This window comes from Chlorocebus sabaeus, chromosome 20, assembly GCF_047675955.1.
Source record: "Chlorocebus sabaeus isolate Y175 chromosome 20, mChlSab1.0.hap1, whole genome shotgun sequence".
NCBI classification, from domain to species: Eukaryota; Metazoa; Chordata; class Mammalia; order Primates; family Cercopithecidae; genus Chlorocebus; species Chlorocebus sabaeus.
The window spans coordinates 33,522,532-33,542,264 of NC_132923.1; the positions used below are offsets into that span (position 1 = coordinate 33,522,532).

Consider the following 19,733-nt stretch of genomic DNA (forward strand, 5'->3'; position numbering starts at 1 on the left):
GTCAATATCAGAGCTCATATCAGTTTATACGCAAACTATGCAGGATCCTTATTGTCATGAGATGGTGGAGATGAGGAGGAGACGTAAATTTAATGCATCCTATCAACAGAATTGATCCTGAAGTTTTCAACTGTGACTTAGTAAAACATTGCAATGAACTCCACCCCATGAAATACATCAGACATTGTCTTGATAGTTTCACAGGTGGTAGAGATGTTTAGTCTTCCTTCTAAATTAGTAGAAGCCCCATGGTATTACCAGTAACATCCTGGAGTTTCAATCCAAGCTTGGGTCTTAGGTATCACAGTAATTCATATCTGAAGATCTAATGCTTTAAAATGATGGACAAAATCATTTTAATTGGCACTTTTGTGTTTTAAATCTAAATGCAAATTAAAGTGAGCAACTAAGATAAATGTTACCAAATTCATATAGAGCACAAAGAGAAGGGGAAATCAAGATATTGAAAATATAGTATAGAATGACGATTTCTGCTTTCAAAGAATTTATGGTATATAAAAACAGTTATGTAATATTTGATATGTTTTCCAATTTAGAGATTTTTATGTCTTGCAAGAGAAGTCTTTGCATAATACTTACGACTTTCAAGATCTTCATGTATTTACAAAATATTAATATAATTATAATTTTATTTCATCTCTTTAAGACATTGAATTCCTTTTTTCCTTTTTTCTTTTTCTTCTTGGAAAATAAAACATGACTTCGGATTAATTCCAGCAGTATTTTACCTTTGCAAACGCATATAAAGTTATAAAATGATCTTAAAATCCTGGGAGAAAGAGAAACCTGAGGGTTGGCGTGAGTATAAAAATTGCTCATTATTATTTATCTTTTTTATTCATAAAAATTCATCCACAGATATAACTCGACATTTTTAAGGCTTTAAGTACAGCCAATGGCATTATCTTTTATATTTTAAGCTTTATTTAAGAGATTTTTAAGAGATTTCATTCATTTTAATACTTAACTTATAAAAATATAAATCAAATTCTAAAATGTATAATTTATAAGAACAGAATTAATAATGAGAGCAGTTGTGTAAAAATATAAATATTTTCACATATAACATCTGTTTCAGTATTCCTAGTTTGAACTTTAAGTGTCCCAGACCTCAACCTTAAAATGAAATCATTAAAATTGCTACATTCCTATCTCATGAAGATGTTATGAAAACTAACAAAAAACCATTAAGCATTTTAAATAAAAAGAATTTTCCTATACTGGAAAATGCATTTTGCTTTTAACAAAATACTCTTATACTAAATGTTGTTTTGTTTTGGAACCCAACCATTTATACTCATATGTAATTTTCCAGTCTTTGCAAATTAGACTGTAAAAGCTTTTGAAATAATATCTGTTGTTTGTCCAGCATTTGAATGTGCAATAATTTCACCATACCACTACTGGCAGAAAGTATAATATTGGGAGAGTTATTAAACACTGAAAATCTGCAAAACAAATTAAGTTGAAGTTATTTAATACAGATGTTTTAAAAATCAGATCTATTTCAATATTTAACCATATTTGCCAGCCTTAAATCTTGTATTTGGCATTTGTTGTGGAATGTATAACACTGTCATATAAAAATAACAGAAATATTGCATATGATTCAGAAAACTATCCAATGTGACTCTTTAGATTTTTAATGCACATGCATTTGGTTTCAGACTTAAATGATTAGGTACAAATAGTGGAGGCATAAAACAATTACATACGATTATCTAGAAATAATATACAGTTTAAGTCAAGAATACTGTCAAATGGTATCGGGGAGGATCAATCTGTGAAGAAATGATAGAGGTGAGAAAGAGGATCCTACTTATTTTAGAAATAATGTAATGATGTATTTGGTATCTTGTTGCCTTTTGTTATTTATAATGTAATGTCAAAGGAAAATTAATTGTACATTCTCATTTAACTATGAAAATAAAATGTAAAAAATTATGAAATTATTATGAATAAATTCTTAAATTATCCCTTTAAAGATGGTAACATCTCTACCTTCAGCAAACTTATTTTGTTAGGAAGAACCAATGTGAATCCAGTCAATACTACTCAAGTGATAATTGGAACACTATAGAAAGTAAAATATGTTGGTTATACATTAGTAGTGGTGTGTTACTTCCTTTAGTTATAGAAATGGTTTACTAAAATATGTAAAATCAATTCTTCTACCTCTACTAATACAGGTATTCCTGCTGTCCTATACAACTTGGGAAAAATCATGTTACATTTTTGCTGACACACATTCCCAGGATGCCCTAAGAGCTAGTAAATGTCAAACCCATTCAATCAAAAAAAAAAAAAAGAAAGAGATTCAGAGAGTAAAGGTATGTTGACAAAAGTCCAAAAGATATCTAAGATTTACCTTGAATTATTCCATTCTCTGTTTCTCCTTTCTATCTTTGATTGGACAATTATGAAAAGGAACTCTGATAGCTTCCTGTGAATATAGCTAACAAAAATATATTTTTAACAGAAATAACATGAACATACAAGGTCATATTCCTTGTTTGTTTGGTGTTCATTTAGATCCAATTTTATTTCAGGTCCTTTTTTTTTTTTTTTTGAGACAGAGTCTCGCTCTGTCGCCCAGGCTGGAGTGCAGTGGCCGGATCTCAGCTCACTGCAAGCTCCGCCTCCCGGGTTCACGCCATTCTCCTGCCTCAGCCTCCCAAGTAGCTGGGACTACAGGCGCCCGCCACCTCGCCCGGCTAGTTTTTTGTATTTTTTAGTAGAGACGGGATTTCACCGTGTTAGCCAGGATGGTCTCGATCTCCTGACCTCGTGATCCACCCGTCTCGGCCTCCCAAAGTGCTGGGATTACAGGCTTGAGCCACCGCGCCCGGCCTCAGGTCCTTTTAAACAGGATACACCTGTCATCTCTGAGATGGCTCTTTCAACACACCAACAGAAGAAGGTAAAAATCTTCTTCATCTGAAGATTTTGTTGTATAATGGAAATTGGGCTAAATTTGGATTCCTATAATGTTCTGTAAGTTATTTCAGAGTACTGTTGCCAGTAATTACCCAACCATCAGTAAGGTTTTTGTGAGCTAGGCTAGACTATGGAAATAAATCTCTCTGTCTCTCTTCCACCACCACTCTACAATACAATGGCCCATCTGTGACGTCAGAGAGACTAACTTTACTTTTAAACAGAGACTAATTTCTAGTCACTCATGCATTAGAAAAACTGTAAAACGAATGTCAAACTGCTTAGTCATTTCCTTCTCAAAATAATTGACCTAAAGTTCAGAAAAGGGCAAGAAAGGCAAACCTTTAGGCACAGTAAGAGAGGGATTACATGCAAAAGCAATTTTGTTTTAAACATTTTAAGTATTTCTGGTGTGTGCAAGAGCCCTCACCCCATAATATCTCATTCAACAAATCACATTTGATGTTGTAATTTTAATTACAGTAAAATGTTTAGAGAAAATATCTAATTTATATCTATCTAATCTATCTATTTACCTACCTATCTATCTATATCAAAAATAGGGGGATGAAACAGTATGAGAAAAGGGGACTACATGCCAAGTGACTTAAAAGATGATGCATTGTTTATAAAATCATGCTACCTAATATATGTCTTCTTTCCCCTAATTTCAACTGTAGTAATTTAAGGATTGTTATAGAGTTCTGTCAATATTTTCATACTATTTGTATTAGGGGCATCCAGCTATTGTCAAGGTGTCTTTGGTCTCCCTTTGGTTGTAGAGGTCTTAATATTTCAAACACTGGTTCTGAGTCCAGCTCCCCTGATTCCTAGAGATCTGTGAAGATGTTACGGATGGTTTATGAGCTTTTTACAATGTTTCATAAAGTTCCGTGGACTCTGAAGATTGTTTAGAACTTTAAGTTTCCTTAATTTGACCTCCCAATCCATTGTCAAATTATTATCTCAGTTTCTCTGACAAGCCAATATGGACGAATGGTTAATTTAAAATGCTGCTACAGAAAAAGTGACTGTTTTTTCTCTACTTTTCAAATCCTGTTTTTGAAAATCTTGTCAATAACAACTAATTCTACAAAGCTGAAGAAATAACTTTAAACATCATTATTTGTAAATGTGACAAAATAGGAAAATATCACTAATTGTGCTTCAAACTAAAGACTATGTCAGGAAAACTGCCTGTTTTGTTATATTTTGAATCTACATATAAACAATTAGCAAGGACTGGTTGAAAGATGGCCCGGGAAATGATGCCATCGGAAGTTCCCCCATGTGAAGTTGAAGTTAGCTAAGGTGCCTCTCCTCTGGCTTTCCCCTGCTCCCATTGTTGCTTAGTATTATCCTTTCTTTCACTGAGTTAATCTCCTGTAAATCCATGGGCTGGTTCCTACGGAGGCTCTAGATCTGGCATCTAGCTACAGGCTAGAGGGCTTAGATATAATTATTCCTCACGATGAATTTGCTATGTTTCCTTCTAGAGGCATTCATTCAGACCCAGATTATGCCTAGCTGGGCAGTGGCCAGAGGAATTCAGACCACAAGTACAGAGAGCATAAGGTAGTAATAACTCTATTCACCCAAGATGCTTTGCCTGAAAGAACCCTTTCACAGCAGTGAGAAGGTCTGAGATGTGACCAGAAAGTAGGGACTGCTAGATTGACTGCATCATTTCTCACCTTCTAGAACAGTATCAAGCCACAGAACTCTCAATAAATTTGAGAGCTATTAAGAGACAATTTGGAACACCATTTGTACATGTTGCTACAACCACCATAACTCTCTCTAGCTACTGAATTGATTTAGAATTCTGGCAGCTTCACAAATATGTATTTCTAAACTTGCATTCATTTCACTATTTTACATTTGAGAGAAGATGTAAAAAGTAATTTTTAAAATATCCAAAGATTAGACAGAAAAATCAGTTTGTACAGAAGTTTAGAAACAGCAAACATATACAAATTTTCCATCGCTGAGACGATGAAAGATAATGAAGATGTTAAATACATATATTTTTACTGTAAGGGTCTTAATTTGTAATTGTGAATTTCAGGTTCAAATGCAATATGATATTAAATTATTTTATTAAATTATTTTAAGCAACAGTTTGAGGTTGTAATCTGAAAAACTAGTTGATGATATTTCTCTGCAGCTGATATGAGGCATCCCAAACGTTCTGCCAACAGCATTACAAATATCAAGTGTTTTTTTTTTTTAACTTGTGATCTAAGAGATAACTTCTTGATAAGGGAGTAATTCTTTGTTACAGAGAGTGATATTTATATTGAAGGTATTTTCTAGTCGCTTTCTTCATTTTACATATCTCTGTTCATGCTGTTAAACTCCTATAAGGGCTCAATCTAGTCTTTGATCACCTTTCTTCCAATTTTAAACTGCATGAAAAGATTTGATATAATCTGATAGATCATGAGGCATATTTTGATGACTAATAGAAAACTGAGTTCCTAAAGATTAGTGGCAGCTGTAGAATTGAACCTGTGTACCTAGTAAACTTAGTTGAGAGCCTTTAAGCATTTAAAAGACTTAAATACTCAAAGTAGGCCCTGGCCAATGCGTCTAGTCTTTGTCAACAGAAAAATGTGTTCATTCATCCAACCCGTCTCTATTGAGTGGCTAATGTATGCTGGCACCCTGATGGGCACTGTTCCAGAAAATCTTTGAGAGAAACATCTTAGGAATTATTAACGAACAAAAAGGAGTCAATAGGATGGAATGATTTTAACGTGGAAAAAGTGACTTGGGAAATCTCTATTCCAGGTGGAAGAGGATTACTTTGAGGATGGGTTAAGTAGAGAGGGAATTTAGAAACCTGCGCTCTTCATTACTTTCACTGTGGAGTGACCATGCTTTTGGCTCCTGAGGCTGAGGGCCAGAGCCAGGCCCTTAATGAGGAGCTGTGGGCAGGGCCTCTTGGAGATTTCTGTTAGTTGCTTTCCTCGCCTTTTCTACACCCTCCTCAGTACCCCCTCATTCCAGGATCAGAACAGAATCAGCTGGAAAATTAAATTACTCACCCTCTTAATGTCAGCTCCCATACATTTTTTCTTCCTCCTCCCTCAGAGTACAGTTCAACTCTTTTAAGTACAGTTCCTGAATGAACCTTGTGCTGAATTTAAATGTTTAAGAGATAAACCTGTCAGTTTCAGATCGCCAAAGAGGACTTCCCTACAAACTCTAGGTTTTGACCTCTAGGGTCCCACCATGCCACCTTCATTCATTTCTTCTAATTATTGGGTTAAAAAAATAAAAATAAAAACACCTTTCAGAGTAGGCAGCGCAATGAGTCCACTGGTTCCACGTCTGCCATACGAAGCAGATTTTTGCACAAGGATAAGGTTACCGCCGCCAGCCCAGGACTCCAGCGGTGTGGCCGATCAGGCGCTGGACTCCTCCCCTCTCCCGCCGACGGGTGAGAGCTAACAGACGGGTGCAAGTAGACAAGTAGCTGTTTTTATTGAATACAGAAGCTCCTTGAAAACTCCGGGTGCTCCGGGGCTCTCCTGCAATTCCTTTCATTCCCAAAGTGCTGGAGCCAAGCACGCGTCCCGCATAACTCCCTCCCATTTTTTTCTCGGGGATTTGGTGGGCGAGGAGGGAGGAGAGGAGTGGGGAGACGGGGGGTGGCTGGTGGGCTGGGCCTGCCGGGAGTCCTCATTCTTGGGCTGAGGGAGGCGGGGGCGGGCTTGGGGCCGCCCAGAGGCGTGTGATTGGGTCTGACCCTCAGCCTGCTTGTCAGTTTCGCCCTGGGTGGGGGAGCGGGGAGCAGGGAGGGGAGTGGGCGGAGGAGGGGGCTGCCCGGAGCCGCTCGTCCAGCCCACTGACGGCATGAAGCCTTTAGGGGCACACAGTACTCTCAGCTTGTTGGTGGAAGCCCCTCATCTGCCTTCATTCTGAAGGCAGGGCCCGGCAGAGGAAGGATCGGAGGGTCCGGGCCGGCGGGGCCAACTCAGAGGGAGAGGAAGGGGGTAGAGACACGAAGAAAGCAAACCATCAAATTTAGAAGAAAAAGCCCTTTGACTTTTTTCCCCTCTCCCTCCCCAATGGCTGTGTAGCAATCATCCCCGGCAATACCTTGGAAAGGACGAAGTTGGTCTGCAGTCGCAATTTCGTGGGTTGAGTTCACAGTTGTGAGTGCGGGGCTCGGAGATGGAGCCGTGGTCCTCTAGGTGGAAAACGAAACGGTGGCTCTGGGATTTCACCGTAACAACCCTCGCGTTGACTTTCCTCTTCCAAGCTAGAGAGGTCAGAGGAGGTAAGAAAAACTGGATTTGGGGAGGTGGGAGATTGCCGTGGGTCTTACTCCTGCGCCCCTCCCCCCCACCCCTTTACCCTTCCTCCCTGCTCTTCAAGAAAAAAAAAAAAAAAAAGCAATTCCCTAAAATAAAATCCAGATTGTAGCTGCTACCAGGTTGGAATTGGAAACTGGAGAAAGAGATGGATGTAGGCGGGACAATAAAGGGAGAGGAGGTAGGTAGCAGGAAAAAAGATCTGTCAGGCGGAGAGCCTGCTGAAAATGCCCTTCACCACTTTTCAGTCTCTTTGAAAAGAGGAAAAATATTACCTTGAACACAAGGGCAGTTATACAAAGCTTTTGTTTGAAGCACAGTCTTTAGACTGCCCTTGGAACACATCTGGTTTCTTCAGATTCTAACTAATGGGAATATCTTTTTAAGGGTGAGCTGAGGAGAAAATATAAAGGGTATAAAATGAACCTTGATAAAGTTCTTTGTCTGCAACAAAGTGAGAAGCAGGCTGTTTTAGTTTTGGGGATATAAGAGAAACCAGGGGGGTGAATCTAGAAGATTAGGAATACTGTGTGTGTTTGGGGGGCGCGGGAGGGTCAATCTATTTTAAGTGGACAAAAATTGGCAGATTATTAGGAATAGGTTGAAGATAGGAAGAACACTTTCCCCTGAATATCAGTGACTCCCCCCACCCTACCCCTCCGCTTCTTCTTGCAGGTTGGACGTGCAGTTCTCTTGGAGAATGATGAAAGTCGTCAAGCAAATGGGGTGGGGGCGGAGGACTAGGGATTGGGAGGGAAGGGGAGGGGGTGTGGGTGGGGTGGGAGGAGAGAGGTAAGGAAAAGTTCCTACGTGGCACCACCAAATATTCAATGGCCAGACCTGCTTGGAAGTCTGCAGCCCTGTCAGTACCCACGGAGGGAGAGCGACTTCACTCCTCCCCTCCGCCTTCTCCCTCCCTTCCCCCGCCCTTTCCTGAAAAGGCATCTGGCTGGAGCGGTCCGTTAGGTGCCTTAGAATCGTCTGGCAGGCGAACGCCTTTGGAGCTCAGGGAGCCCAGGCAGTTTAGAGTAGACAGCAAGCTTTGTGAGGAGTGCAGAAAGAAGCTGGGGGCGAGGAAGGAGGGTGACGAGGATGGGTCAAGGGAGATAAAAATGGTCAAGCCCAAATGCGTAGGCTTTAGCAGAAACCTGAGTCTGGCCTTGGGCCTAGATGCCAAGATCTGAGCTCTCCCTAACGGGAGTCTGCCCTCCCGGAGGCCAATCTCTGCGACCAGATTATTCCTTCCACACGCTTAGTGACTGTCAGCTTCCCAAGTAGCAGGCAGCGCTAAATTATTCCCCCGGGTGATTTTTCCTGGTAAATGCAGTGAAATTCCCATTAGGACTATATTTGAATGTTGAAAGGATTTATTATGTTGATTAATTATGTTGATTCATTCATTTCCACATTTTCACGGAGAGATAAGAGAGTCTTTGAAAGTGAAATCCATCAAAAAGTTTGTATTTTACTTTTAGTACCTGGTCACCGGTTGGATTGGTCAATTCTGTCAGCAGTTCTGCCCTCTGCTGGTTTTGTTTATTATTTAGAATTCCTGCATCTACCATGGGACATGAAATCTCTGTGAGTCCTTCTTAACTACAGTAGTACTGAAAAAGGACCCTTGATAAAGGAAAAATGGATATACCATTTCTTTTTCAGCATGTTACATATGCATGTAAATGAAAATAATGTAATGGCAGCTATTTGTTTACAATTATAGAAATGGAGAATTCCTTTGGTGATGAATGAAATACAAGCTCTGAGAGACACTTTTGCATGAATTCAGGGATTATTTTACTGAAGATATTTATTTTTATTTTCCACATTGAGCCTTTCTGTAAAGATCGATGGATATTTTTAAAAATCAAATCTCTGTACTTTTAATGAATACATTTTCTATTTTCAGTCTAGCAACATGCCTGAAACACTTTTAAATAGCATCCCAGTACCACATCAAATAAATGATGGGAAAACCACTTTCCCTATTTTTATAAAACCAAGTAATGATAGAAATAGCAAAGCATAAGGATTAGATTTTGTTGGATTTCTTCTTGATGAAATGCCCTGAAAGTTATGTGATAGTTTAGATAGTTATATTTTAAGATTTTGGAATGTGTTTTATCAAGCTGTTTGGTGCTTATTGCTCCTGGGAGGCCACATGTTAACATAAACCCACTTTTGTAGGCATTCTTATCCCCAAATTAACTTCAAAAAGGGAATAATAGTATATTAATGCTTAAAAAGAAAACATTGGCTACAAAGCCTGAATCATCATACAAGGGAAACATAAACCCAGTGTCCAGTTCTGAGAGTAGTCTTTAGATTTGTGGTTGAACTAAGAAGTAAGATTTTATACCAGTTTCTAAATAAAGATATTATATCCCAGCATCATACTATGGCATTGATATCACTGAGGTACAGTGATAAGGTTTGGATATTAAGTACAAAGATAATTTAAAGCAGATCCTACTTTTATATAAAATTAAAACATTAAAGCATTAAAACATCTGGGTTCAAAACAAAGTTGGACTCTAGAGAAAATAATATAGAGAAAGTTTCTTGGAAGTGAATAGATTAAAGAAAATTTATGGCTTCATACCTAGTCATATTATTTTCTTTGAAAAATCAAACTATAACTTGGAAATATTTATTATACTCATTAAAAATCAATTCTTGCTTTGATTTAGAACAACAAGGTTAAGTGTGATTTGTATAAATATTTATTTACATTAACTTCAATTTTATGTTTCATATATATATTTATTGTTAAAATAAGTGATGTATCTCAGTGATTTATTGATATTCTTTGGCAGTTAGTCCACTGCTTACTATTCACAAGAGGTGGGGTTTACCTGGAATTCATAGTGACCACACTTTGATTATGTTAAGATAGATGAGTTTATGTAAGGGTTTTAAGTAAGAGTTAGACTTAGCTATAATCAAGTACTAACAAAAAATCTAATTGAATCAGTTTTTACTAATTAAAATTACATATAACCTTTGGCGGTTAAGCCAATACTGTATCTTGTAAAAGGCTGATCAAACTTGGAACTTTGAAAGCTTGTCAGGAATTGATAGTGAGTCCTGTAGAAGTGTTGTTTTGAGTGCCCGGGATCAGCAGGTGAAATGGTCCTGGCTTCCAGAGTATGTGCTAATCCAACCTTGCAAAGAGATCAGATTTGTCCATTTGTTTCCTTAATCAGAAATCAGAAACTCAGATATGCTTCTGATAAGAAATGCAGTGTTTGCTAAACTTATTAATATTATGTTTTTCCATTTGTTTTTTAAATTCAAAATTTATCAGGACTATAATAGAGAAATAACATAGAATAAAGAGAAACACCTTTCTGCATGCTTTACACACATAGCCTCAGTTTAGGTGGCACAGATTCTTTTACCTAATTGTCCATTAGTTTTGAAATTAACTTTCTTAATATCATAAAGTGCCAATTTGCTTCATAATTAATACTTAACTGAGGCGATACTTTATAGAAGTTATTCTCTAAAAGGTAGTTGTATAGTTTTAAAGTTAGGCATTAGCAAAGTGAGAAATGTATTTACATAACATAATTGCTTAAAATTTAGTTAATTTTTTTTAGGTTTTTTATTTTCTTCAATTTGTGACTAAAATAGAAGAACCACATGGTTGTTCAAGTTATCCCTAAAATACAGCAAAGCAAAATCTCCTCTTTTCAAATTTATGGGTTGGATTTCTAGCTAAGAAAAATGTATAAATAGTCACCTTTCTTTTCTAAACATTTGCTTTTTCCTGGGATAAGTTCTCTTCACTCTGATTCATGTAGATGCTGCCTATTTCATGATAACGAGGCTTCAAATCAAGTTTGGTTGAGAGTCTCTGTATAATACAAAGCTGAATTTTTAAAAGGTTAAAAAAAAAGGGTGTTTAGATAAGATTTTTAAAAGAGAATGCTAGCACTAGAAATTATAGAAATTGTTGATCAATCTTACCTTCTCAATAAATGGGGAAACCAAGGCACAAAATGTTATCAGCTGAATACTCTTCCTCATAAAAAATATTCCTGTAATATTCAAAGTTTTTCTGAGCAGATTGAAGACCTGTAATAGTGATCAAAAGAATTTTAAATGATAGAAGTCTGAGATGATGAAATGAGAGGAGAGAGCTTAGTAGTGCGAGTTCTAATTAAAGTTTTATTTTGGATTGTCAAAACACCTGAAACTAACATAAGTACCTTTTAGCTCCAGAATAAATTGACAGTTAGTTTATAGGAAATACTCGCTCTTAATGGACTACCCTGATATCTGTTGTGCGATCAACAACTATTACAAATTTAATTACCATATGTGAAATTTCCAGGCAGTAAAAGAGAAATAATTCGATACACTATTGCTATATTTATTTACAGAAGTCTGAAATTACTAGACCGTATATGTGCTAGAGTTTAGATTAGTGAAAAGGTAGATATAGTGAAAATGCCTTATATAAAGAAATTTAAATAGAACATAGTTACGGAATGCATTTAAAAAATACTTTATTTACTACGTTTGAAGAAAGGTAATTTTTGATCATTTGTATTCCTAACTATGTGATTTTATAAGATTATCTACATCAGAATAGAAGGTGTAATACTCTATTCGTTGCTGTGTTAAGAACATAGTTTTGTATGCTCTCTAAAGTTGTTAATGGAAGACTAGGTCCAACTTTGAATTTCTAAGAAGCTAAGAAAATTATAAAAAATGGCAAATTTCTGATATTTTCATGTTAATTTTAATTGGATGATATAGTTTATATATACAATATGGCTTTTATTAATGTCAAGTAATCATTATGACACACTTATGTGTTAACAGATTTAAAAAAAAAACAAGTGGCAAACTTTAGAAAAAACATGAGAGAACGTAGTAGTGCAAGTTCTAATTAAGGTTTTTATTTTGGATTGTCAAAGCATCTGAAATTACTGTAACTACCTTTTAGCTTAGGCATAAATGGGCAGTTAATTTATAGGAAGTACTCACTCTTAATAGGCTACCATGATATCTGTTGTGTTGTCAACGACTGTTACAAATTTAATTACCGTATGTGAAATGGCAGGGATGTAAGGGAAGAAAAACTTGTTTTTCTATCTCAACATTTACTTCTAGAAGTTCAATCTTCAACTAGTATTCCTACCAAATTAAGAGTCTTTTCTGTCTTTAGGGAAAAGCAATACATGATCATAAGGTCCTGAAGATTATACTGTGAAAGCATTTATATAGAGTTTTTATACTCGCAAGTAACTATACCAATTTATATAAATATGGAGTTTAAAAAATGCTGAGACATCTCCATCATTGTACATGATTTTTAATGATTATCTTTAGGTATTTAAAAGCCAGAATTTCATTAAATACACTTTTATTTTCTCCTTACCTTTGGAGAAATAATTAAGCATGGTTGGCCTAATCATTAGGAATTCAAGGCAACGGCAAGTGGGGACTGAGCGTTGGTCAGCATTTCTGCTTTTACTCCTTCACTTCCCTCAGATAATACTGGGGAAATGTGACCTGAGTTGGGAGTGGTGAGAGAGGAAACCAAACTTTTTCTTTTTTGACCATTCAAGTTTTGTTCCTTAGCAAAGAAGAGAGGTATATGCAGATGTTATAAAAAGTTGCAGTGTTCCCTAAGTTCTTTCACTGAAGAGTCAACTTTAAATGCAATTTTCAGTGTAACTTTTAGTATACATTAATGCACTTTCTACATGAGGACATATTCCGTCTAAATTATCTTTCAATTTAATTCAAAACCTAAAGATTTTTTTTTCCAATTTTAAAATACTTTCTGTTTTGGAATGCAGCTAATGTATTTCTTTCTCCTTCCTTCAAAACCCTAATATGGTTTTATTGATATAGGTAAGTGTATTCTTTTATACGTTCAGTTGTGTCAGAACTCAACATGAATAATACTAGCTTGTAGCAAAGATGAAAGACAATTTTAAAGTGATTTAGTGAGTAATATCTATTTATCAGTTGCAGTCTTTGGCCTACTACTGACTTGGCTAGTGGTTCTTTAGACATTGGCTGATCACCAGACCTACTGTTATCTGGTAAAATAAACTCTTTGCTTGCTGTGCATGGAATTAGAGACAGTGCTATTAATTTAGGAGAAAGAACTCAGAGAAAGGAAAGGTTATCATATTTCAGAGTAAGAGACCAGCTTAAATACGACTTGACAATTGAGAACTAAAACAAACCTGTGTAAAAGTGCTTTAGCACAATCAACTTTTGCAATCCCCTCAAACCTTCTTTTTTTTTTTTTTCTTAAAAAGCATTTCTTTCTTATTTTAACCAAATTTAATTGCTCTTGAATGGCTCTGTACTGTACAGGCAAATGAAGGTCCCTATTCATAGAACTTGAGCGCATAGAGTATCAGGGGAAGCTTCCTTCCTCTGTTTGACTGGTAAACTGACATCCGGGCTTAAAGGAGCGAACCTTAGACTGTGTGAGGTAGTTGGCTTTCCTTCCTCACTCAGATTTTCACATAGACTTCCTGAAAGGATGACTGCCAGAAAGAGCAGTAGTTGGCGAATGAGAACATTTTCATACTTGGTGCTCTTAGATACTTGGTGCTCTTTCATACTTGGTGCTCTTAGATAGCTCTGCAGAGACAGAAAAAACACAAATACTACAGTGGTGTCTGTCTTTCCTTTACTTCTGCCCTTAGAGTCTAAGAGTGGAGTTCAACCTATGTCACTCTTCTTTTTGAATGCAAATGAAACTTCACAGTATTTCACTGGCTTTTAAGATAAGTTTGTTGTCTAAGTGGCTTAGAGTGCCCTTCGGGATGTGGCCTATCTTTATGTCCAAGCCCATGACCAGCCATTTCCCACCTCCCCAAGCCCACTTCCATTTACCTTGTACTTAGCGATGTTAAACCTCTTGCCTGTATTCTCCCCTATCTTTGAACACTCTCCCTGGAATGTCTATATCATTCTCTTCCATCAGCAAACACCTTCTCCTACATTATACTTCAAAATTTAAGTAAAATATCATAGCTCCAGAAAACTTTCCCTTATATATCGAGGTGAATATAATAGTAAGCCCTAATACCGAATGCATACTCAGTATGCAAGATTCTGCCATATGCACTTTTATACAGAATCCTATTGAATTGTGACAGTTTTCCTGGAAGTAAACTGAGATCAAAATACTGATTTTACCCATGAGATAACTGAAAAACAGAGAAGTGAAAGATTTTGCCTAAAGTCACACAGCTAGTAAGTAGTAGGCCCAGAATTTGAATGCTGCCCAGCTTTCTCCAGGGCCCTTGCTTTTGACCACTTGTCCATGTTTACTTTGCTGGGTGTTCTAATGCTTCTACACAGCCTCCTAGACTTGTCTTATGATTATGGTGCCCTGGGGCCTAATATTAATGTACACGTCATGCAGCTAAACCCCAGAAAATATCAGGTCATTGGGTGAAAAACTTGACTGCCTTCAAGGAGAAATATAAGGAGGTTCTGTAAAAGGTGATGTCAGAATCCAGATAACTCTTCAGCCTGCACTGAAGTTCGGTGGTGGAGATCATATTACTCTTACCATTTTATGGACAAACCTAAGCCTCAGTGGTAGTGGAGAACTGAAAGGAGAGTTTCTGGGAGCCATTAAATATTACTTTTGTTCCTTTGACTAACTTAAGGAGAAGCTGACAGATGCATCTATTAGTATTCAAGGTTCCAGTTGTGGTTGACTTGGTTTCATTAAGTAAAATAACTCTTAAAGATCACTGCTTGTCCTAATCAGGATCCATTGCAAGGATTGTCAGGCCTTACTCTGCTTTTGGGGATTGATGTATGGGAGTTTTCTTATTGTCTTCAGCATAAAAATGTCAGACTTGATTATCCAAAAGCTTTTTTGGAGCGTAATCAACTGAGAGAATGTAACATCATTATTTTAAAAATTACTCATTTATATGTCAGTCTTCTTCAAGGAGTTCCTGGGTGGGTAGTGACTGTGATCTAGTTTTATTTGTGTCCCCGGTGTCTACCATGGTGACAAAATACACAACATTGATATAGTAACTATTTAGGTTAATTATATTCTTGTTTTACCCAGAAGACTGGAATAAGGTTAAAATTGGGTTAGCTTGGAATGGTGTGAACTGAAAGTTTGAGGACCTCCTCAGGACCTCCTCAGATTATGCTGTTAGTAATGACATGAGTAGTGACTCCTCCTTTTTAAATTCATTTTCTAAAAGTAAATAAATTGCAATCTACCTCTAGCTTTTTCATATGGAAAACAGTTTTGCATTTTCTCCAAAGAAGCCTCTGAATATTTTTTGCTACAGACTGACTGTATTACCTCCAAAACTTTGTTTTGTTAATACCTTAAGATATGAAGTGGTATTGACAGTAGCACAAATAATCATTTTACTTTTCTACTAGTGAATAAGAAAGTTTAATCTGAGAATAATATCAATCTGTACAATTGATAATTGGAAATAGTTCTCTCATATATTCATTACTGAACCTTTCATCTCACATTGGTATGCTGTTGGGGATTAGTTGTCTGACTTTGCTTATAAACTATTAGAAATAGTGTTTTATCCATATATATGTACATATATATGTATATATGTGTATATATATATATGGATGTGTGTGGGTGTATGTGCGTGTGTGTATAAAGTACTTTATGATTATTTCAATAAACTCATTCTTCAAGTTAGGAAGTAAATTATATATTTTACATATATTGGAATTATTGTATTATGAAGTACCATCTCCAAACAAGAAACATATAGAGCTTCGAAGTGCTTAATAAGATTAATAAACAATAGTTGTAAAATTCTTTTGGAATATAGTTACATAGTTTTTATACTATATTGCTATCCATTGTATATTTTAGTTACACTAAAATCACTGGTATAGGTATATTTATCTGCTTTACTTCATGTGTTCAAAGCATCTAGAACAGAATCCATCACATAGTAGGCATTTGATAAAACTTTGCTGAATGAAGTGAGGGCGTTGTTGACATTGCTAATGACTTGATTGTCCATAACCTAACCACCTGAGATGTGATGTATAGCTATGTGTATCACCTACTCTCCATGTCTACAGAATTATCTTGAACCAATTTCTGCTGATATTATTGTTACTTACTGAGACTATCAGTCTCTATTTTGCCTCCAAGACAACCTATGACCTCTACCCTAAGCACTCTCCTACTTTGTTATTTCTAAAAGTAAAAATTATCTTTGCTTGAGATTTAGATATTGTCTCCTCTAGAAATGACTTTCTTCAATCATCGAAGATTGGGTTCGTTAGCCTGGCATAACATTATAAAGCACACTATACTTACCCAAAACTCAAATACTTATCTAAAAATATTTTTGATGGCATAATGAAAGCAGGAAATACATCTTTTTCACTGATGCAAATCATTCTGGCATCTGTCACCATATCTGGAGCAAAATAGTTAGCCAATAAATATTTGTTGAATGAATGAACTCATAAGCAAGATATTTTCAATAAAGTCAAGAGGACAGGGGTCCGTGGTTTAGTATCACAATTATTTCCAATCCTAATGCTAGGGATTTTGATGAAAGTTTTTTTTATGACATCCAAGTATAGATGGTTTATAAAGTTTCACAGATAATGTTGATGCAGAAGCAGGGGTTTACAAACCGTCTGTAATAGGAAACAAACATATACATAAATAGAAATGTGTCTGGCTTGTATAACTAGGCACTGGAAGTCAAGTGAAAGGTTGTTCATCATAATGTGCAAATTATTTGATAAATATGCTGTTGCTAAACAGTAGTGGCTCTGCAGTAACTGAATTGAGGAAATCAACTAATTACAATGTAGAAAATGCTTTCTTTTCGTCATTCTCTCCAGAGAATGTAATAAACTAAATGCCAATAAATATTGTTCTTCTCAGTATTAAAGTCAAGTGGTTATATTGGAAGTGTAATTTTAGTTTTATAATACACCTTTTTTTAACAGCCTTGGTTATTTGTAAATTAGAAATGTTATACTTTTAAAATATCACACTCTCAACTAGTTTGTGTTTTTTTCTTCACCATACTCGGAGTTGTGATGCTATTTTTGCTTTCCATTTTCAGGTCAAGCTTTTATGATATAAAAGTGTTCAGGATTGAGACTGTTCAATAACCATAAAAGTTAAATGACTATCTTCTGTGTTAATCACAGTGTTAAGTGCTGTGGCTATACAGACAGTATGATGATCTCTAATCTCATGGAGTGAAAAGCTAATTAATACATGCAACTATTCATTTACTTATTCAACAAATATCTGTTAAATACCTATTAAATACTCTTCCTAAATTCTAAACTAATTCATTCATTTTATTGCATATTCAACAAGTACAGGTTAAAAGCTCATTATAAGCTAAAGATAGTTGGTGGGCAAAGATAGTTACAAACCTGCCTCAGAGTGATTATGGTCTACTTGAGGAGACAGTAATTAATCAAATAGTGGCACAAGTAAATATAAAACTACAGCTATGCTAGATGGCTTTGAAGGAGAGGTGTATGGTTCCTGGAGAATACAGAAGAGAAGTTCAGTAAGGTCAAAGAAAGCTTCCCTGAGAAAGTACCAGTTGAGCATTGAATAATTAACTAAAGTGAAGAGGAAAGAGCATTCCAGAAAGTGATGTGAAGGCCTTTATGAAGGGAGAATGACACCATAAGGGACTTGAAGAAAGGGCTTGAAAAATGGCAGTGTGTCTGGACAAGCAGCAGTGGGGGTAAGATGTGAGATGGTGCTGGGGAAGGAGGCAGGGGACACGTAACATAAGATCCTAAGGATAGATTTTTCTGCATAGCGTGGCCACTAATCGAAAAGTACAAGTAAACTGCCAAATTAGCAGGGTCAGTGCATGCTTTGATATCTACACACAACTTGGTTGTCCCAGTTGATTGCTACCACTGGATCCTCTGACAGTCAGTGAACTAGGGTCTTGCTGTTTTTTCTGGAATACCCAGCCCCACTGTAAAGTCACCGGGGTTCTCAACAGTAATGAGTACATTTAAGTCACACTTTATATGGAGCTATGGTCATGTAGTGTTGCCAAATATATAACTAAACTTCCACTTCTATAAGGGAGTTTGAAAGAAATGTTAAAGTAAAATCTGCTATAAGACAAAAACATCACTTAGCATTTCTAAACCTTACGTGACTGTCCTTGTTATTACCCAAAGTATAAGAGTTTTTAGAACAAAAATGGCAAATAATGATTTTTGTTTCTTAGGATTAATATGTGAAGTCATGATCTCTATTTTGATTATTTGAGAGTATCAATTGTTTATTGTCAGCATTGTTTTAAGTGTTAAAGGTCTGTTTGAGTGGAAATTATTCAAACAGAATTTTAAAGTAATCATGTCATTCATTAATTAATTGTAGCTCTGGATAGCATTGGTAGGCTGTCAACTCTTAAAGTTTTATTTCTATCCTGCTTTACCCTGAACTACAGACTTGCATACTTGACTGTCTACTCAATGATTTCTAACAGTATTTATGAAGTCATCTCACGCTTAGTATACCCAAAACTGAATTGCAGAACTCCTCTCCTAAAACCTGTTCTTCTCATAGCCTTCTCCATCTCACTTAATGGCAACCCAATCAATCATGATGTTCCAGCTACAAATCTTGAAGTTAACTTTGACTCATTTTCTCTCTTATCTCCTTCTCTACCTATCAGCAACTCCTATCTGCTCCACTTTCAGAATATATGTAGAACCTGACCCGTACTTTCTGCCTCAGTCTAAGAAAACAACATTTTATATCTGGAAAATTGCAGTTACTTCCCCACTGCCGCCTGATGCCACTCCAGTGTACCTAAACAGGTGGTTGGCTCCTCTTACCCTAAAATCATCATCATTGCACCCAAAATCATCCTTCTCCCCCTACCCTTCCAATGGTTTTTAAATCTCATTTAGAATAAAATCTAGTCTCCCTGAACATTCCACAAGACCTATGCAGCCTGTTCTCAATGTACCCTCACTTTTACCTCTCTGACCACATCTGTTTCATTCTTTTTTTGTCCATGCCGTTAATCTTTTTATAGCACTATTCACATATTCACATCGAGTACATACATATTCACATCGAGTACATACATATTCACATTGGCTTCTATACAACACAGAGTTTAAAATAACTTTACACAGAACTAAATTTCTTCAAACTGAATTTCAGCTGTCTTTTTTTGGTTAATTCTCCATGCTGTCTATCCAAACTGAACAATATTTTGTGCTACGCAGATTTACATGAGAAAATATCCAATGTACAAATGAAGGGACCTGAGCAGAAAAGAGAGCCAAACTATTAGGAAGTGGGTATGGGGGAGAATTTTTTGAAAAAAAGATCCCTTTGTTGGAGACATATTTGTCTCCTTGCATTTCCTTCAACATTCTGGGCCAACTATTGTCTTAGGTTCTTTGCACTTGTTTTTTCTTTTGCTTAGAATC

At 36.2% G+C, this 19,733-nt stretch overlaps 1 protein-coding gene across 2 annotated transcripts in view; it reads left to right on the top strand.

Moving 5' to 3' along the window:
- Positions 1-6,809: 6,809 nt before the first annotated feature.
- Positions 6,810-19,733, top strand: part of COL11A1 (collagen type XI alpha 1 chain) — a 218,994-nt gene continuing 206,070 nt past the window's right edge. Inside the window, exon 1 of one of the 2 annotated variants that reach the window (XM_007977793.3) lies at positions 6,810-7,246. In XM_007977793.3, the coding sequence (XP_007975984.1) occupies positions 7,141-7,246 (106 nt within the window). In that variant the 5' untranslated portion in view covers positions 6,810-7,140. The remainder of the gene's footprint in view (positions 7,247-19,733) is intronic. The other variant, XM_007977794.3, reaches the window with a different exon arrangement.